This window comes from Salmo salar, unplaced genomic scaffold, assembly GCF_905237065.1.
Source record: "Salmo salar unplaced genomic scaffold, Ssal_v3.1, whole genome shotgun sequence".
NCBI classification, from domain to species: domain Eukaryota; kingdom Metazoa; phylum Chordata; class Actinopteri; order Salmoniformes; family Salmonidae; genus Salmo; species Salmo salar.
In genome coordinates, this window is record NW_025548402.1 from 53134 (window position 1) to 75236 (window position 22103).

Sequence of the window (22103 nt, forward strand, 5' to 3'; positions counted from 1 at the left end):
TTTATTTAAATGAAGTCATTTCTCTTAGGTTTTCTGGCACCATTATCTTTCAACCCTATGCATAACGCCCAATTTTTAGGATAACGCCCACATCTGCTTTCGATTTATATTATAATGGTGGCTGAAACCTCCTTATGTTGATACAAAAAATACTGCATGTCTTGCATGCTCATCCTTTTCTCTGTGCCCCTTTGTCTGACTATCTTGAATGTATTTTGGGCCCTTTCTGCATAACTCAAGTACAGTTGTCAGGTCGCTATGCCTTCCACTGTGGCCTGTTGCTCTATCAGAACCAGATGTCATCTTCTCCTCCTATAGCCAATGTATTTATGTTCTTTCTCCTTCAGCACAGCTGCTTATCTCCCACATAAATCCCTCCTCTGGGACTAATTAGTCCCACACCAAAATAATATCTAAATACAAGCGACAAGGATGGAAGCAGAATGAATCACACACAGAATAATGAACATTAGAACTATATGTGAAATAAGATATAGACATAAACTGGACCAAACATCTCCAATCCAATAACATATACAGGAGTAAAAGACCCAGTCAAACTTAGAAATTAAAATTAAAACACACATAATAAACCAATATATTATGATGAAGCAATGAGCATGTAGTACATAGCCTTGCCTGAGGTCATCTCAGTTATGTAGAATATAGAGAGAATAATTACATTAATGGGAATTGGGACAGAATAACAAGCCTTAAGTCGTAAAATAAAAGTAACAAGACAACTTTCCAAATTGAGACACTCTAACACGATCCTCCCTCGCGGACACCTCTCTAACAGAAAATTGGCATCATTACCCATCTCTGCTAGAAGATTAAGGACATGGTCTGTAGAAACTCGTAACCGGAATACCCTCTGTTACCTAGCGTATAATAAATTATCCTCATTTAGGAAGGCAAAACTAGCTTGAATTAAAAGAATAGTCATACATTTAAATATGTATAAAAACCCAAACACACATAAAACACAACAAAAACTTTAGGCTTATTCAAGGATATACTAGATTTCATATCATGGGAGCACATTCCTCATTTTCACAGATAGGACAATCCCCTCGATGGCACATAGCACAGTACAGGGGATCAGCATGATGGTAATGCCCTTCGCTACAATCTTTGGAGCACCACTTGCAACGATTAAACTGAGGGCATTTTGTGTGTACATGAACAAGCACATATTAATCCGAGCCAGGTGCTTTGGCATACACAGGAAGACCACAAGGAAGCCAATCATGGCACTCATAACCTCCTCCACGTATCACTCCATGAAGACAGTTAGGATTACCAAAAGGGCAATCAAGGGGTCCTCCAACAGCATTGCAAGGTTTTCCATTCCTATTCGTATAATGTCCAGGGTTACCAGGAACTGGATTGATTATAATAGGTGGATCTAGTATGCGATCTTTAAACTGATTACCCGATAACCTTACTCTCGAACCCTTCATATATCTTGGGTTGGCTCTACGCACTGACATCTGTTTAACCTGTTAGGGCTAGGGGGCAGCATTGACACGGCTGGATAAAAAACATACCCGATTTAATCTGGTTACCACTCCTACCCAGTAACTAGAATATGCATATACTGACAGAATGTCGTCATTCCAGCCCCAGGCTGAAACACATTATCGCCTTTCTCAAGTGGCCGATCAAGAGACACTGGCTTATGCGCGTGACCCCGACCGCCCCCGCCTTTGGGATTTTTTCCTCTGTTTGCCGAAAAGGAGATTCCCTGTCGGAATATTATCGCTTTTCTACGAGAAAAATGTCGTAAAAATTGATTTTAAACAGCGGTTGACATGCTTCGAAGTATGGTAATGGAATACTTAGAATTTTATTGTAACGAATTGCGCCATGCGCGTGACACTTCTTTACTATTTCGGATAGTGTCTGGAACGCACGAACAAAACGCCGCTATTCGGATATAACGATGGATTATTTTGGACCAAACCAACATTTGTTATTGAAGTAGCAGTCCTGGGTGTGTATTCTAACGAAGACAACAAAAGGTAATGAAACTTTTATAATAGTAAATATGATTATGGTGAGTGCTAAACTTGCCGGGTGTCTAAATAGCGAGCCCGTGATGCCTGGGCTATGTACTTAGAATATTGCAAAATGTGCTTTCACCAAAAGCTATTTTAAAATCGGACATATCGAGTGCATAGAGGAGGTCTGTATCTATAATTCTTAAAATAATTGTTATGCTTTTTGTGAACGTTTATCGTGAGTAATTTAGTAAAATGTCAGCGAATTCCCCGGAAGTTTGCGGGGGGTATGCTAGTTCTGAACGTCACATGCTAATGTAAAAAGCTGGTTTTTGATATAAATATGAACTTGATTGAACAAAACATGCATGTATTGTATAACATAATGTCCTAGGGTTGTCATCTGATGAAGATCATCAAAGGTGAGTGCTGCATTTAGCTGTCTTCTGGATTTTGGTGACATTATATGCTGGCTTGAAAAATGGGTGTCTGATTATTTCTGGCTTGGTACTCTGCTGACATAATCTAATGTTTTGCTTTCGTTGTAAAGCCTTTTTGAAATCGGACAGTGTGGTTAGATTAACGAGAGTCTTGTCTTTAAATGGCTGTAAAATAGTCATATGTTTGAGAAATTGAAGTAATAGGATTTTTAAGGTTTTGAAAATCGCGCCACAGGATAGCAGTGGCTGTTACGTAGGTGGGACGAATTCGTCCCGCCTAGCCTAGAGAGGTTAACAGTGGTCTTGACCAAAAAGGATCTTATCATTGGCAGAACACAACAAAATACAATGCCCAATGCCACTAGATCTCCACCCAACATGATAGCCAGTCTAGTAAACATAGCACCCCATTTTCCCAAAGCTAGGTCCAACCAATCCAAGACATGAGAATCAAATCCAGCATTAGCCTTTACTTCTGCTCTTAACCCTTTAAATTTAGTCATAGCCACGGAAAATAATCCATTAGGTGCAGTGTTATTGGGAATGAAAGTACAGCAAGCATCTCCATACATTACACAAACTCCCCCCTTCTCTGCGAAGAGCCAGTTGAGAGTCTGTCTATTCTGCCATGTCATTTTGCTAGTGGCCCTTACTTGTTCTCCCAAGGCTGTTAAAGCCGAGTCAGTGTAATTAAGAAATCTTTGTTGATTGTAGTATATATAATTAATCCACTCTAAGTTCTTGTTGGGTGTTATCCATAAAAATATAGATTCAAATCCAGATTTAATCTCATCTCTGGCCTTAAATTCATTGGGCACACCTCTAGGTTGTCCAATTGCATCAAGGTACACTCTAGGATCTGATTCATACTTGTCACGTCCTGACCAGCAGAGGGTGTATTGTGTTAGTCTTGGTCAGGATGTGGCAGGTGGTTTGTGTTTGTTAAATGTTGTGTGGGTGATTGGGACTTCCAATTGAAGGCAGGTGTGTTGAGTTGCCTTTGATTGGAAATCCTATATAGGTGTGTGTGTTTTTCTTTGGGGTTGTGGGTGGTTGTTTGTGTGCACTGCGTTGGTTTGAGCCTGCCACACTGTTACCATTGTAAGTACTGTTTATTGTTTTCTTGTTCAAGTGGATGCTTTACATGTTTCCTTTAATAAACATGAGTGTCCACAATCCTGCTGCGCCTTGGTCCTCTACTCTACATGACAACTTGTGTGACAATACTCCCTTTTAACTCTAGTTTTAACATGTTCCTCCTGAGGTGCTTTGATGATGGTAACCTGTTGGACTGCTCTGACTAAAGCACACAACCCAGTCCATCCTTCAGGAAGAACATTCAGAAGTCTGTTCTCTCCACACATCCAAAAGCTATCAGCAATACCTCTATCTTGGTTCTTTAACATAGTAAGAGATGGTGTAACCTGAGTAATGTGACCACACAGACCCCTTCTATTTATAATTAAACCTTTCTCACTAAATTTGCGAACCCCTGCAACTTCTAACACCCAGATAGTATCACATTTAACAGTTGTGTTTCCTACATTAATTCCATCCGTACCATGGCTATAGAAACATTCGTATATTCCCTTAACAACAGTACTTTTGTCTATTTGGGGTCCATCCAATTCAGTTCTAATGTTATAAGTTGCACATTCTTTATCAGCCAACACAGTCTCATTTAACATAATCTTACCCCTGGTACTACCCAATGCAATTCTACATTCTATGTTGCATAAAGGAATATGGTACTTTTTCTGAACACAATTAGCATTTTTCCAATTAGCACAGTCGTCAAATGATGCAGGTTCAGGTACTATCAAAAGATCAGACAAAAGTGACTTGCTGCATAAAATACAATTGTCCATTCTATGTTGGTCTGCCGTATACCTAGCCCATTTATACCAGTCATTCTTTACCACTTCTTCCATTGTTTTGTCCTTGAATGGTTCTGGGTCTAACATACTTGTTATTGCATCAGTGTTTTCGTTTTGAGATAGGCTGTTAGTGTTTGTCAACAAGTTCCAAATGTCCATAAAAAAACCTGATTCTGATGCTTCTGGTTTCTTTGTGGGTATAGTGGATTTCTCACCCAGAGTAGTAGTTGGTACTCTAGTAGTAGCTACTGTGGTGTTAACAGCAGCTGCCACAGTTGTCGTGGTTCTAGTCGTTGCAAGCACCTCCTGTTTGGGTGCCGGTGTAGATTAGATTTTAATGATGGTTGAACTGCTCCCTTCAGTCAGTCTTGTCTGTGTTATTTCAACTATAAATTATTCTCCTTCAATGGGTTCAATCTTATTCATGGTGAGCACCCATTCATCTTCTTCTTTGGTTATTGTTAGGTCACATCCTTTCGGGTCCCAGATCACTTCTCCCTTCATCTGATGATGTGTCCATCCACAGAATGCAATCTCAGGTAGGGGTTTAATCCTATAGACTGCAACTGATCTCTGTTCTTCTGTTTCTGTTAAGATTTGAGGTGGGACTAGAATGCTAACCTTGTTTGTTCTTCCAGATTGTTCAGCAGGTGCTTCTCTTTTCTGCCTGCCTCTATCATGCTGTTTGATTGCACGTGAGTCTGTTGTGTCTTCACCAATGTTCACTGATTCATGTGCTGTGTCAGTGTCAATGTTCTTCCCTTTTCTTACTGCCAAATGTTTATCGAGGGGACCAGGCAAGAGCCGAAAAGTCAATTGAGGGGAAATCCCCTTGTCCTTCGGCCCTCGGAGCGTTTCCTTCTTCTCCTCTTTGAGAGATTTCTCCTCCCGCTGCTGGAGTGGCTTCTCCTCCTCCTGCCTGGGTAGCTTCTCCTTCAGTGGCTCCTGTTGGGGTGGCTTCTCCTACAGGGGCTCCCCCTTCTTCTGTTTGGGGAGCTCCCTCCTCTGACCCATTTGGACTCCTGTCTGGAAAGGCATCAATTCCAGGGAAGAGATGTTCCCATTCTCTAGGGTGTACTTCTGGGTCCCATTGTATAGGGCTTCCGCCAGGGATATCTGCCACAGTAGGTATATCACCAGGAGTATCAGGCATGTCGTTTTCCCCCCACCCTGGAGTCTCTGGTCCCACAGGATTGAATAGTGGTGGTTCGCCGGTTTCTTCTCCCGCCCTGTCTCTCCTTTTGCTTCTTCTGAGAGCAGTTGGCGGTGTATTAGTCTTGTCTTGGCTTCCACTTGGCCTATTAGCTTCCTGGCCTCCTTCTGGAGCCTTGATCTCTTCCGCTGCTCCCGCTCCGTTTGGGCCCCTGTCTGGTGTATCAGCATCCTCTGGGTCCTCATCTCTGTATGGTTGTATCCTTATTTCTGTTGGGACTCTGGTGCAGTGGTTTAGATGATACCACGTCTTGCTGCCTTTCACCTGGATGGCTGTTGTCGTTGCGTTGGCCACCTCGTATGGTCCTTCTCTCCTCGGCTGATCCTACTTCCTCTGGAACACCCGAATGTAGACCAGGTCCTCTGGTATCACCTGGCGAGGCCCCTCTGGTCTCGGCTAAGGTACTTTCTTTTTCTCCTGTGAATATATAGCTTCGTGTATCTCAGATAGGTGTTTCACATATGATTTTAATTATTTTTCTAGTATATCTAGAGAGGGACCTTTGTATAGTCCTCCTAGTGTTGGCACAGGCATGGGTCGACCCGTAAGCATTTCATGCGGTGACAAATGCGTGTTTCTGTTAGTTTCCATGCGACAACTCATTAGTGCAAGCGGCAAAGCATCTATCCAATTAAGCCCTGTGGATAGGCAAATCTTTATTTTATTTTTCAGCGAGCCGTTAGCTCTCTCTACGATACCTTGCGATTGGGGTTGATACACACATCCTAGTCATTGTTTCATCCTTAACCTCTTGGGGCTAGGTGGGACGCTAGCGTGCCACCCGTGGTGCACTCCATCAACAGCAGGTGCATTTCAAGAGCGGCAAATTTGAATCCAAATAAATGTCAAAATTCAAATTTTTCAAAAATACAACTATGTTACACCATTTGAAAGACAAACATCTCCTTAATCTAACCACGTTTTACGATTTCAAAAAGGCTTTACGGCGAAAGCATAAATTTAGAGTATGTTAGGACAGTACATTTACAAGAGTGTGTAATGATTTTGTCAAGTCAAAGACAGGGTCACCAAAACCATAAAACCAGCTAAAATGATACACTAACCTTTTACAATCTTCATCAGATGACACTCCTAGGACATTATGTTAGACAATGCATGCATTTTTAGTTCAATCAAGTTGATATTTATATCCAAAAACAGCGTTTTACATTATGGCATTGATGTTGAGGAAATCGTTTCCCTCCAATAACCGGCAGTCAAGTCAGCGTCACAAATTAAATAATTAAAATTAGAAAACATTGGTAAAATATTATATTGTCATTTAAAGAATTATAGATTTACAGACCTCTTTTGAACGCAATCAACTTGCCAGATTTAAAAATAACCTTACTGGGAAATCACACTTTGCAATAATCTGAGCACTGTGCCCAGAAAAATACGCGCGTGCGATACAGACTAGACGTCATGTTGGGGAGATCTAAAATCGAAAATACTATGTAAATAATCCATTACCTTTGATTCTCTTCATCAGATGCACTTCCAGGTATCACAGGTCCATAACAAATGTAGTTTTGTTCAAAAAAGCTCATCATTTATGTCCAAAAATCTCCGTCTCGTTAGCACATGATGTAAGCCAGCCGGACTTCTCGTCATGAACGAGGGGAAAAATATATTTCCGTTCGTTCAAACATGTCAAACGTTGTATAGCATAAATCATTAGGGCCTTTTTAACCAGAACATGAATAATATTCAAGGTGGACGAATGCATAGTCTTTTATAACGTATTGGAACGAGGGTACCCAACATGAAGTAGCGCCAGGTGTCTAATGGGACATCACCGTTCCATGGCTCTTGTTCGGTCAGATCTCCCTCCAGAAGACTCAAAACACTTTGTAAAGGCTGGTGACATCTAGTGGAAGCAATAGGAAGTGCCAAAATATTCCTAAACCCCTGTGTTTTTCAATGGGATAGGTTTAAAGTCAATACAACACATCAGGTATCCACTTCCTGTCAGAAAATGTCTCAGGGTTTTGCCTGCCAAATGAGTTCTGTTATACTCACAGACACCATTCAAACAGTTTTGGAAACTTTAGAGTGTTTTCTATCCATATATAATAAGTATATGCATATTCTAGTTACTGGGTAGGATTAGTAACCAGATTAAATCGGGTACATTTTTTTTATCCAGACGTGCAAATGCTGCCCCCTAGACCCAACAGGTTAACTGTTGTATTATGATTTTTACCACTTTTTGTATAAACGTTGAGCCATTGTCCGAGCTGATTTCTGATGGGATACCAAACCTAGGTATTATTTATTTTGATAAGAATTTTATCACGGTGCCTGCTCCTTGATCAGCCGATGGTATTGCTTGTATCCATCTGCTAAACCTATCTAATATGACCAGCATGTATCTTTTACCATGTACAGGTTTTATCATATCTACGTAATCCATCACAATGTGTCGGGATGGACCTTCTGGAACCGGTATGTGACCTATGGGCGTGGTTATACCTTTACGTATGTTGTTTTTCGCACATATTTCGCATTTTGACAAGATCTCATCTACTGTTGTCTGTAGATAAGGTGACCAAAAACCTTGTTTTTTGATTTGTCTCACTACCTCCCCCTTGCACAATGATCTAGATCATGTGCATCATTAATAAGCAAGGCCAATAAGGTAGTGGTGGCAAGTATGGCACCATCATGTGTTCTCCATACCCCATGTCTATCGACAGAGGCTCCCCTCTGTACCCAGGTATTTTTCTCAGTAATTGTGGCACGAGCCTGAATTTGATTCAACTCAGCTGGAGTTGTGAATGGTGCAATTCCAATTACATCCAGCAAAGGTACAGTTAAAATAGGGACAATACATCTAGATGCCTTTTTGGCAGCTTCATCAGCTGCATTATTACCCCTAATAACAAAGTTGTTACCTTTTTTGTGTGCTTGACATTTTATTATGGCCAATTTCCTAGGATACATTAACCTGTTTAGGATAGGGGGCAGTATTGACACGGCTGGATAAAAAACATACCCGATTTAATCTGGTTACCACTCCTACCCAGTAACTAGAATATGCATATACTTATTACATATGGATAGAAAACACCCTAAATTTTCTAAAACTGTTTGAATGGTGTCTGTGAGTATAACAGAACTCAAATGGCAGGTCAAAACCTGAGAGATTCCTTTACAGGAAGTGGCCTGTCTGACCATTTCTTGAACTTCTTTTCCATCTCTATCATTTACTAAGGATCTCTGCTCTAACGTGACACTTCCCACGTCGTCCATAGGCGCTCAGAGCCCGGGAAAAGACAGAATGTCGTCATTCCAGCCCCAGGCTGAAACACATTATCGCCTTTCTCAAGTGGCCGATCAAGGGACACTGGGCTTATGCTCGTGACCCCGACCGCCCCCGCCTTTGGGATTTTTTCCTCTGTTTGCCGAAAAGGAGATTCCCTGTCGGAATATTATTGCTTTTCTACGAGAAAAATGTCGTAAAAATTGATTTTAAACAGCGGTTGACATGCTTCGAAGTACGGTAATGGAATACTTAGAATTTTATTGTCACGAATTGCGCCATGCGCGCGACACTTCTTTACTATTTCGGATAGTGTCTGGAACGCACGAACAAAACGCCGCTATTCGGATATAACGATGGATTATTTTGGACCAAACCAACATTTTTTATTGAAGTAGCAGTCCTGGGTGTGCATTCTGACGAAGACAACAAAAGGTAATCAAACTTTTATAATAGTAAATATGATTATGGTGAGTGCTAAACTTGCCGGGTGTCTAAATAGCGAACCCGTGATGCCTGGGCTATGTACTTAGAATATTGCAAAATGTGCTTTCACCAAAAAGCTATTTTAAAATCGGACATATCGAGTGCATAGAGGAGGTCTGTATCTATAATTCTTAAAATAATTGTTATGCTTTTTGTGAACGTTTATCGTGAGTAATTTAGTAAAATGTTAGCGAATTCCCAGGAAGTTTGCGGGGGGTATGCTAGTTCTGAACGTCACATGCTAATGTAAAAAGCTGGTTTTTGATATAAATATGAACTTGATTGAACAAAACATGCATGTATTGTATAACATAATGTCCTAGGGTTGTCATCTGATGAAGATAATCAAAGGTGAGTGCTGCATTTAGCTGTCTTCTGGGTTTTGGTGACATTATATGCTGGCTTGAAAAATGGGTGTCTGATTATTTCTGGCTTGGTACTCTGCTGACATAATCTAATGTTTTGCTTTCGTTGTAAAGCCTTTTTGAAATCGGACAGTGTGGTTAGATTAACGAGAGTCTTGTCTTTAAATAGCTGTAAAATAGTCATATCCGAATAGCGGCGTTTTGTTCGTGCGTCCCAGACACTATCTGAAATGGTAAATCAGGGTCGTGCGCATGGCGCAATTCGTGACAAAAAAATTCTAAATATTCCACTACCGTACTTCGAAGCATGTCAACCGCTGTTTAAAATCCATTTTTATGCCATTTTTCTCGTAAAAAAGCGATAATATTCCGACCGGGAATCTCCTTTTAGCTAAACAGAGGAAAGTAAACAGAGCTTTCGGTCGACGCGGGCACGAGCCTGAGTCTCACAGTACTGTAACCAGCCACTACCCAAACGCGCTACTTTTTTTTTCAGCCAGAGCCTGCAAAGCCACGATTCAGCTTTTTGCCGCCTTCTGAGACCCTATGGCAGCCGTAGGAAGTGTCACGGGACAGCTAAGATCCTCACTCTTCAATAAACAGAGACAAGAAGAACGACACCTTGTCAGACAGGCCACTTCCTGCCTGAAACCTTGTCAGGTTTTTGCCTGCCAAATGAGTTCTGTTATACTCACAGACACCATTCAAACAGTTTTAGAAACTTTAGGGTGTTTTCCATCCATATGTAATAAGTATATGCATATTCTAGTTACTGGGTAGGAGTGGTAACCAGATTAAATCGGGTACGTTTTTTATCCAGCCGTGAAAATACTGCCCCCTAGCCATAACAGGTTAACGGAATTGACTCCAAATCTGGGCGCAGTTTGGTGAATGTTAGCGCTTCTGCAACACACTTTCATGTGCCTGTCCTTCAAAGTCAAATGGAATTCTTTCAGCTGGATAGACAGTGTTGCATCCTTTAAGTCATGTAGTCCAAAGTTCTAGCGTTAGTTAACACAAATATACCCTGTTCTATTAACTCCACTATTTTATGATGAGTGCTTATGATCACGGGATATCCCATGGTGATGGTTGACGCCTTGTCATACGCATAGTGCAAAGCTGCCAACCCTTGATAACACGGTGGGTACACCTGTGCTACTGGATCTAATTTAGAACTGTAGTATGCAATAGGCTGTTTCTTCCTACCACTACATGTTTCCTGCATGAGAATAGCTGCTGCATAGTTGTCACATCTATTCGCTACATATAACAGAAATGGTTTAGTGTAGTCTGGTGCTGCTAGGGCTGGAGCCGTTTGCATTTCCTTTTTAAGTGTTTCAAAGGCAATTACCGCATCAGTGTTCCAATCAAGTGATGCTCTTAGATTAACTTCTACGGGCTAGGTGGGACGCTAACATCCAGTGAAATATCAGAGAGAGAAAATTCTAAATACACAATTCGTAATATTAAACATTCTTGTAAATACATGTATCTTACATAATTAAAAAGATTAACATCTTGTTATTAATCCAGCCATAGTATCCGATTTCAAAAAGGCTTTGCGGTGAAAACATACATTATAATAATCTGAGGACAACGTCCCGCAAACACAAGCATTACTAGCATTTTCTAACCAAGCATTAGCGTAACTAAAGTCAGAAATAGCCATAAAATAATCAATTACCTTTGAAGATCTTCTTTTGGTGATACAAAAGGCCCAATCTTCACAATAAATGGTCGTTTGTTCTATAAAATCAATTTTTATAGCATAACACGAAACATTTCCTAACCGGCTAGTGTCATGAATTCTGACTCCTTCAACTTTCGATGAAGCATTCGATGTAATTACTCCCGCTAAACACACGTTTATCCAGTCATGGTGAGCTTTATTGCAATCCCCTATTTGCTAGTAACACAACCATACTTGATTTGTTCTTTTTGCAGGACGTATTTACCGAAAATACCTGATTTGAACACACCTAACAATGACCTCATTGCGCGCCAATGATATGACCAGTGCTTCGTTGATTGACTGTATTTCGGACCAATGACCACTGATCATCTTGAAATCTAGCTTGGCAGATAGCCAATGAGCTAAGGTAAATGGCAATATGTAGTGGTAATACCCGGAATGACCAGCTCTTGAACGAAAGCCGAGCGTAACACAGCCATTCGCCATTGAAACTTCTACCTGCAGGAGCCACATTTGTTTGCGCGCAGCAGTTTTGAGTCGAGATCATTTTCAGCTATTTCATCGGTAAAATTATGGCGAGTAAATCTGGAAAATCAAAGGCTAAGTCCAGGTATACAGATGTACATGACATAATTGATGAAATAGATAGAGATAGTGAGACCGAATTACTTGAAGAGGAGTTGGATTGTGAGTCAAGTTTGGACTCCGAGTTTGAGGAGATGTTTTTGCATGGAAAGGACGCGTTTTGGACGGGTGAGTACCGCTCATGCCGTTGTTTGAAATTAATAATATCAAATATTATTCATTTGAGTTGTTTGGAGATATATATATATATATATATTATTTTGTATTCATTTATTTGACATATATATGTAATGAACTGTGTGAAGTACACATGGCTAAACATTATGAGTATGTGTCTGTGTCTGTATATATTAGATACATGTAAAAAAATATCTATGTGTTTTACATGTATTTTATCTAGACATGGGGTTCACAACTGTGTATATAATCTGTCTGTATATCTAAAATATTTTTTACATGTATTTTATCTAGACATGGGGTTCACAACTCTGTATATAATCTGTCTGTATATCTAAAATATTTTTTACATGTATTTTATCTAGACATGGGGTTCCCAACTGTGTATATAATCTGTCTGTATATCTAAAATATTTTTTACATGTATTTTATCTAGACATGGGGTTCACAACTCTGTATATAATCTGTCTGTATATCTAAAATATTTTTTACATGTATTTTATCTAGACATGGGGTTCCCAACTGTGTATATAATCTGTCTGTATATCTAAAATATTTTTTACATGTATTTTATCTAGACATGGGTTTCACAACTCTGTATATAATCTGTCTGTATATCTACAATATTTTTTACATGTATTTTATCTAGACATGGGTTTCACAACTCAGATTATATACAGTCTGTATATCTAAAATATTTTTTACATGTATTTTATCTAGACATGGGGTTCCCAACTGTGTATATAATCTGTCTGTATATCTAAAATATTTTTTACATGTATTTTATCTAGACATGGGTTTCACAACTCTATATATAATCTGTGTCTGTGTCTTCACAGTCCTTCTGATTCTGACTGGGAGCCCCCACTGCCAAGGTGCCCATCCCCCACAGGAGCTGAATCAGCTAGCCGGACCCCTGCTGTCTCCGGCTCCACACCTACCCCCACCCGGCTAGGTGTGAAGTCTGTGACAAAGAAACGGAGATGGGGCAAAGCTAAACCAGCAATCAGAGAGGAGGAGGGTCGTAGGCACTCTGTGACGGTGGAGGATGTGGGCCCACCACCTCCAATATTCAGACCTAAAAGGCCACCAGGACCTCAGCTGGACATGACCTCCAACTACAGCCCCATGCAACTTTTTCAACTGTTTTTTACATCTTCAGTGATTGATTCCCTTGTCTTGAACACTAATAAATATGGTGCTAAGAAGCAGGCAGGCAAAAAAGAGGCATGGAAGCCTATTTCCATGTCAGATATTTTTTGTTATTTGTCAGTGGTCATATACATGGGTCTAGTGAAGCTGAAAACCCTGAAACAGTATTGGAAAACTGCACCCCTCTATCAACTGCCTTTCCCCTCCACTGTCATGTCGTGCAAAAGGTTTCTGACAATCTCATGGGCGCTTCATATCAGTGACCCAGAAGTTGACGGGGACAACAACAAGAAGCGAGGCACAGCAGGGTATGATAGGCTCTGCAAAATTAAACCTCTCTACCGCAGTATGGTTGAGGCCTGCAAGACCTATTTTCAGCCCGCCCAGAACCTTTCCATTGATGAGAGGATGGTAGCCTCAAAGGCCAGAATCAGCCTAAAACAGTACATGCGTAACAAGCCAACCAAGTGGGGTTACAAACTGTTTGTTTTGGCTGATTCTGCGTGTGCATACACATGCAATTTTTTTGTTAATGAGGGGAAGAGCTGTTTTGCGACCGGTAAGGGACTCAGCTATGATTCTGTCATGGCATTATTGGATTTTCAACTGCTGGGGAAGGGCTACAAACTGTTTGTGGACAATTTCTACACATGCCCTACCCTGTTCACAGACCTGAGGAAGCTGGAGGTGTGGGCTTGTGGCACCATTCGGCCCAACAGAGTGGGCTTTCCAAAAACCAAGGAGAACGACATGCCTAAGCGGGCTGAGCGGGGTACCATGCGGTGGATCTGTGAAGATGGCCTTCTCTTTGTGAAGTGGATGGATACCAGGGAGGTGGTCATGTGCTCCAGTATCCACAAGTCCTTCAGTGGAGATCACGTCGTCAGGCGTGTGAAGGGCGCTACTGGAGCATGGACAGCCAAAAATGTCCCCTTTCCTGCAGCTATCAAGGACTATAACAAGAGCATGGGGGCTGTAGACCTGTCAGATGCACTGATAGGCTACTATAATGTGCTCCACAAGACCATGAAATGGTACAATACTTTTTTTTATCATTTCATTGACATTGCTGTTGTGAATTCATTCATCACACAGAAGGAAATTGCCAAGAGCTGTGGAAAGCCCCCCATCTCACAGCTAGCCTTCCGAGAGCTGCTCATCCAGGAGCTTGCTGGCTACAGCAAGTCCACTGCAGCTCCTTCTGTCCCCTCTACCTCTGTCCCCTCTACCTCTGTCCCCTCTACCTCTGTCCCCTCTACCTCTTCTGCTCCTTCAACCAGTGGTGTTCACCTGCCTAAATTCATCTCTGCAGGCATGAATGTGCCTCAGGGCAAAAAGGGCACAGTGGGGAGGCGACGATGTGCCCTTTGTCACAGGAAATGCCCCATCACCTGCACCACCTGTTCAGTAACCCTCTGCTTTACAGCAGAAAGAGACTGCTATGGGCCATGGCACAAGCAGCACAATTTTGTGTAGAGGACTGAGGGTCCTCACAATATTGTATATTGAATGTATGTAAATAGTTACCCTTGTTATTAAAATGTTTCAACATTTTATATTTGTATTTTTTTTGTACTTTTTTTGAGGGGTGTGTTAGAATATAATTAAGAGAAGTGGGGGGGTAGCCCTAACAGGTTTTAACCTCTTGGGGATCGAGGGTAACCTAATCCCTGTGACGGGATTGCTAGCAAGGCGGGAAATTCAAAACATCAAAAATCGAATAATTTCAATTTCTCAAACAATCAACTATTTTACACCATTTAAAAGATAAACATCTCCTTAACCTCTTACATCTAGACGTTCCGCTAGCGAAACACCTGCTCCAATATCCAATGATGGGCGTGGCGCGAAATACAAAGTCAACGAAAATCCCAAAACTTCCATTTTTCAAACATATTTTACACCATTTTAAAGACAAGACTCTGGGGAGGAGGAGGAAGTTGATTGGGGCAGGTGGAACTGTGAACACGTAACCCCTTGTCAATTTGGGACGCAGAGGCTGGTACGTTGTTCTGGGGTCCTTGTTGGTCCCCGGTTTTATAGGGGGGGTGTGACGACCCTCCCACTCTGTCTGCCGTATTCTCTCTTTTTGTTCTTGTTTCCTTGTTGGGATGCGGGAGCTGGGAGGGTCGTCAGCTACATGGGAAACACCTGGGTCCGGGTGTGTCCCAGGATAAAGGCACCTCTTCCACATTCATGGAGGAGACTCTCTCCATGCAGCCACCTTGTTGTTTTTGGTTGTGATAGTTGTGGTTTTTTGCTTGTTTGCTTTGGCACCTTTCAACACTTTGCATTATGACATTCAGGTATGCAAAGCACTCACTTACACTACTGATTACTGATTACACACACCATTGTTAATTACTTAGTTACTTTATTTAATAAATATATATTTTGATACTCCTTGTCTCCACGTTGTCTCCCTTTTGTTGCGAACTCTGAGCCGGTTCGTAACAATAATAACCAGATTCTTTCCTCGACCCTTCACTAAGAGCCCTGCCATAGCTCCTTGCAGGCTCATTTCTCAGGCTCTCATTCATACTACGGGCCAAGGTCTCATCCTGTCATTCTTGCCTTCTCATGTTCTCTTTGTGTATTGATTTTGACTGTTCTAGTTCCTCTTCTATTCTTTGTGCCACTATTTGTCCTTCTCTCTCTATTTGTATCCTACAGGATCTATCATTCTCTTCCTCTTCTTCTTCTGCCTCGCTAGGACTATTACCTGATGCCCATTCTGCTAGTGTGTTTTGGCTTTTCCTGGAGTTCCCCTCTGTTTGGTCTTTCGCTGTTCTTGTTTGTAGTTCTGATGTCTCCCTTTCTCCTATTGCTGTTTACATTAATGTTAGGGCTTTCCTCAGGCCACTATAGCAATTGAAACCTTCTTCTTTTGTTCTTATATGCTTCATAGTTCTTTTCTTGCCTTGTTCTGTTGAATGTGAAGGTGCACACATTGCTCTAGGTGTGGTGATCCCTTCCCCTTCTTCCGTCACTTCCACTTCCCCTTTTATTTCCATGTGTCCAGTTATCATGGGAAACTATCCATTGGAATACGGCGGGGGGCTGGTCCCCCACTCCGTTTTCTATTTGCTTGTTTTATCATTATTCTTTATGTAACGCCCTGGCCATAGAGAGGGGTTTTTTGTTCTTTATTTTGGTTAGGCCAGGGTGTTACATTGGGTGGGCGTTCTATGTTCGTTTTCTAGGTTTTTTGTATTTCTTTGTTTTGGTCCGTGTGTGGCTCCCAATCAGGCACAGCTGAAGTTCGTTGTTGCTGATTGGGAGTCACACATAAGGAGCATGTTTTTCCTTTGGGTTTTGTGGGTAATTGTTTCAGTTAGTGTTTTGCACCTGACAGGACTGTTTGGCTGTCGGTTTTTTCTTATTTTTGTATAGTGTTCTTTCTGCTATTAAATATTCAATGATGAACACTAACTCCGCTGCACCTTGGTCTACACTCTCTCACGACAGCCGTTACAGAATTACCCACCAAAAACGGACCAAGCAGCGGAGGACGGAGAGGAACCAGGAGAAGGACTCATGGACTTTGGAGAAGATGGAGAGGAACGTTCAGGATTCCTGGAGATGGGAGGAATTAATGGACGGAAAGGGACCATGGGCTCAAGCTGGGGAGTATCGCCGCCCGCAGTGGGAGATCGAGGCCGCGATAGCTGAGAGGCGCTGGTATGAGGAGAGAGAGCGCAACAGGCACGAGAGGCAGGGGCACACGAGGAGTGTGACGGAACCAGGAAGGAATTCTGGGCCAACTCTGGTCAGGCACCGTGTTATGCGGTAAAGCGCACTGTGTCCCCAGTACGCGTTCAAAGCCCGGTGCGCTACATACCAGCCCCCCGCAAGTGCCATGCGAGGGCAGGCATCGAGCCAGGACGGATTGTGCCAGCTCAGCGCGTCTGGTCTCCAGTGCGCCTCTTCGGTCCAGGTTATCCTGCGCCGGCGCTGCGCACTGTGTCTCCAGAGCGCTGGGAGGGCCCAGTTCACCCAATGCCTGCGCTCTGCCCGTGCCGGGCCAAAGTGGGCATTCAGCCTGAGGTATGGGTAAAGAGCATAAAGTCTAGAACTCCAGTGCTCCCCCACAGCCCGGTTTATCCTGTGCCTCCTCCTCGGACCTGTGCCACTTCCCAGGACTAGGCCTCCAGTGGGTCTCCCCATCCTGGTTAAGCCTGTGCCTCCTCCTCGGACCAGGCCTCCAGTGGGTCTCCCCATGGTCTCCCCATCCTGGTCCGTCCTGTGCCATCTCCTAGGACTAGGCCTCCAGTGGGTCTCGCCAGTCCGGAGCCGTCAGAGCCGCCCGCCAGTCCGGAGCCGCCAGAGCCGCCCGCCAGTCCGGAGCCGCCAGAGCCGCCCGTCAGTCTGGAGCCGCCCGCCAGAGCCGCCCGCCAGTCCGGAACCGCCCGCCAGAGCCGCCCGCCAGTCCGGAGCCGCCCGCCAGTCCGGAGCCTTCCCGCCAGAGCCGCCCGCAAGTCCGGAGCCGCCCGCCAAAGCCGCCCGCCAGTCCGGAGCCGCCCGCCAGAGACGCCCGCCAGTCCGGAGCCGCCCGCCAGAGCCGCCCGCCAGTCCGGAGCCGCCCGCCAGGGCCGCCCGCCAGTCAGGAGCCGCCAGAGCCGCCCGCCTGTCCGGAGCAGTCAGAGCCGCCCGGTGAGTCCTGTGCCTGCACCTAGGGCCAGGCCTTTTACATGTCTCCTCAGCCTGGTGAATCCTGGGTCAGTGCCGCCGGAGCCGCCAGGGACGCCCGCCAGCAGGGCGCAGCTAGGGACGCCCGCCAGCTGAGCGCAGACGGCCAGGGCGCCCGCCAGCCGGGCGCAACCATCACCGCCCCCATCTGGGCGCAATTAGGGTCGCCCGCCAGCCGGGCGCAGCCATCACCGCCCGCCAGCCGGGCGCAGTCAGGGTCGCTCACCAGATTTTCGGCGCGGCCAGGTGCGCCACCTAAGAGGGCGATGCCGAGGGTGGAGCAGACGCCACGTCCCGCACCTGAGCCGCCGCCGTAAGAAGTCCCACCCGGACCCTCCCCTTCAGTGTCAGGTTTTGCGGCCGGAGTCCGTACCTTGGGGGGTACTGTAACGCCCTGGCCATATAGAGGGGTTTTTTGTTCTTTATTTTGGTTAGGCCAGGGTGTTACATTGGGTGGGCGTTCTATGTTCGTTTTCTAGGTTTTTTGTATTTCTTTGTTTTGGGCCGTGTGTGGCTCCCAATCAGGCACAGCTGAAGTTCGTTGTTGCGGATTGGGAGTCACACATAAGGAGCATGTTTTTCCTTTGGGTTTTGTGGGTAATTGTTTCAGTTAGTGTTTTGCACCTGACAGGACTGTTTGGCTGTCGGTTTTTTCTTATTTTTGTATAGTGTTGTTTCTGCTATTAAATATTCAATGATGAACACTAACTCCGCTGCACCTTGGTCTACTCTGTCTCACGACAGCCGTTACACTTTAGTACTTCTCTTGCTGTCTTCATGCTTTGTAACAAACCCACTCCTTCTTTGAACATTCTCAGTATTTTATTCTCTCTTTCTCGTTTATTTTTCCTTTTTTGTTTCTTGTCCTTGGGTTTATAGTTCTTTATCAGAGTTTCCATTTCCTCACACACAGACATCCAATGTTCCCAACGCAGGCCATTTGGTGTTTAATTTTCTTGTGCATATTTCCCATTTCATAGAGGTTTTTATTAATACTTAGTGTTTAGTCTCCATGTTATCAGTGTTATGGTCTAATGCTTAGTGTTTAGTCTCCATGTTATCAGAGTGTTATGGTCAACCAATAGACTAGGGTCAGTAAGGCCTACTGCCTGACTACAGGTATAAAGGTCTACTTTAGGTCTAACAATAGGCCTACTGCCAGACTACAGGTATAAAGGCCTACTTTAGGTCTAACATTAGGGCTACTGCCAGACTACAGGTATAAAGGTCTACTTTAGGTCTAACATTAGGCCTACTGCCTGACTACAGGTATAAAGACCTATAAGCCTACTTTAAGCCTCTGTATAAGTGTATTTTCTGGTTTAAAGGTCAACTCAGTCATCAAAATGTGAGTTTGTTTCTTCATAGAGTGTCTGTAGGTCTCTTAAGGTGTTGCTATCTAAGGTGAACACCCCAAAGCAGAATATTTTCCATTGATGTTACGTTGGTGTGAAATCTGTTTACCTCCATGCTAGACCCTCCTCTTCCTGTCACAACATGGGTTTCAGAGAAAAGGACCACAAGCTGAAAACTTTCCTCTCGATCGAACCAATCGCTACTCCTATGTCCTTTCATGGTAAAGTGTATCAAGTCATGAACATGGAAATACTCAGCAAAGACCTTGTTACTCAAAGACCCAGCTACTCTCTGACAGTCACCATTAGACCATCAGACCACCAGATGGACAGGCTGTATGTTTCTCTCATCACTCTCTTGTGTGAGTACCTTTGTTTAACTGGGTCTAATAGCTGCCTGATATCTGATTTATTTATGTGGTTTTATGGTTGACTAGATTTGTTATTGAGATAATGTGATGACTGTGATGTTTGTTATACTTCTGCATGTAGAGAAGTTTATGATGAACCAAATTACAATGTGTAGTTCAACACTGTTTCTTCCTCTGCTACCTGTAGGTACTGTTTCCTCCAGTCAGTTCATCCTAACGCTGTTCCTCTGCTATCTGTAGGTGCTGTTTCCTCCAGTCAGTTCATCCTAACACTGTTCCTCTGTTACCTGTAGGTGCTGTTTCCTCCAGTCAGGATGGGATCTCTGCAGCAGAGGTGGAGCTGAGAGTCAGACCAGGAGACAACATCACTCTCTACTGTGACTGTAACATAACTACTGGAGTATACATTATGTGGTATAGGAACTGTACTCACAAGTAACAGCCTCCTCAATTTTTTTCAATTAGGGTTTCAAGTTACAACCCTTTCCATGGATATCATGTGGTGTGGAACCCCTCTAACAACTCCTATGATCTACTGATTGAGAACATCACTGAATCTGACCTGGGAGTCTACTACTGTGGGACTGTGGACACTAACGTGGTGAAAGAAGGAAAACTAATTAAACAGAAAGAGTTGTACCACAATGGAAACATCACCACTAGGATTTCACTTGGTAAGAACAGTTATTATTCTGTCTTCATCTTCTGTCTATATCTTCGGTATTATTAATATTGTGTTAGTATTGGTGTATCTGGTTCCCTTGAATGAGAGGAGGTTAAGTTGTTCGGAATTCCAAAGAAAATGCAACTTAGTGTAGTTCTGTTTAATGTTTTGTCCAGAAACCAGTCCTCCTGAGTCCTCTTCCTCCTCCCCTTCTCCTGTAGACTGTTAAGCGACAAAAGATTCTCAATGAATTTCTTAATGTTTTCTTGTGTTTATGTCCAGAAACCAGTCCTCCTGCCAGTCTATTGCCAGAAACCAGTCCTCCTGACTGTCTATTGCCAGAAATCAGTCCTCCTGAGCCATCCTCATCCTCCCCTCCTCCTGTAGACTGTGGTCTGTGTTGGATGTTGCTGTTCAGTCTGTGTCCTGTATCTGCTCTCCTCTACTCCGCCTGTGTTTACTCCTTCTACAGAACAACAGGTAAACTTACTCTCTCAGTCAGGATTCACTTTTTCACTCATTCATGTTTTAAGTCTGGGTACTACTAATCAATCTCACCTACTATTTAAACAATAGTGTTTGAATGTTAAATGACGAGACAGTGGGATTGATGCGAGTAACCAGTCTTGTTCAGTATATTGCAATACATCCGGGTATTTTTATCACACCGGTAGAAACACTGGAGTTGCAGTAATTAACATTTACCAACAGATGGAATCACTGCCATCTTACACCCATAACAATTACCTGACTTTTTAATCGTAGTTTTTTTTTAAGCATTTTGACCACAATAAGTAAACATCTAATAACTTAACTGAAATGTCCTAGTTCTACCTAAAACTCAGTGTTTTAATGAAGTTAACTCTTCCTCTGCAGCTCCAACTGAGACTCAGGTTCCTCTGAACAGGACTACCACCAGGGGAAATGACAGCAGAGAGCAGACTACAGTCAAAGTGGGTGTTGTAGCCATATTTTGGGTTGCCATCTTGATTTGTAGTCCATGTGTTTGGTAACCCAGCCCTTTTCAAAGAGTATTCTAATGCCATTTACAGTCATTAATAACAGTATATATATATATATATAATATCAACAAATATTGTATAATATTAATGTTCATTTGTTCATATGTCAATAAAATATAATTTATATAACTCTCTCTCTCTCTCAGGAGGAAGGAGACCTGTGTCACGCCTCGTTGGATATCCGTCAGGAACAGAGGAGACCAAGGAAGAAGGAGTCCAGAACTCTGACTTCAGTACCTACTCAGCCATCAATACCAGCAGAGTGTGAGACCGATACCATCCATCAATACCAGCAGAGTGTGAGACCTATACCATCCATCAATACCAGCATAGAGTGAGTTCTATACCAACATTGCTTGAGGACAAGGTGTGACAAGAATAATTTTGATATTTTCAAGATTTTTTTCGAGGAATATTTTTGTACTTTTTAAAATGATTTATGATTTAACTTTTGTCTGTAACCTTTTCATAATAATAACAATAGTGATTTAGATAATGATGTTAAGATAATGATGTTAAGATAATGATGCTAAGATCAGGGAATAATGGTTAAATTGCTCTTGTTACAGTCTTAGTTTGTAATTGTATGTGTGAAACTTCATTGTTTTCCATTTGTAGGTGTATTGATATAGCTGAATAAATATTGATTCAGTTTAATTAGATTTGATTTGATTTAGTTATTTTTATGTTTCCCTTAAACTTCTCTTAGACCACGAGGTCATTGTATTTGGTTTGACAAATGC

General features: G+C 42.8%; 1 protein-coding gene across 1 annotated transcript in view; it reads left to right on the plus strand.

Annotated features, from left to right (window-relative positions):
• The window catches only part of LOC123732981 (uncharacterized), a gene marked incomplete at its 3' end in the record, with an annotated part of 72674 nt that extends 51081 nt beyond the window's left edge, over positions 1–21593 (plus strand). The window contains exons 3-5 of the mRNA XM_045712322.1: positions 20621–20818; positions 21215–21315; positions 21507–21593. Coding sequence (XP_045568278.1) covers positions 20621–20818; positions 21215–21315; positions 21507–21593 — 386 coding nt within the window. The remainder of the gene's footprint in view (positions 1–20620; positions 20819–21214; positions 21316–21506) is intronic.
• Between the last annotated feature and the right edge of the window lie 510 nt (positions 21594–22103).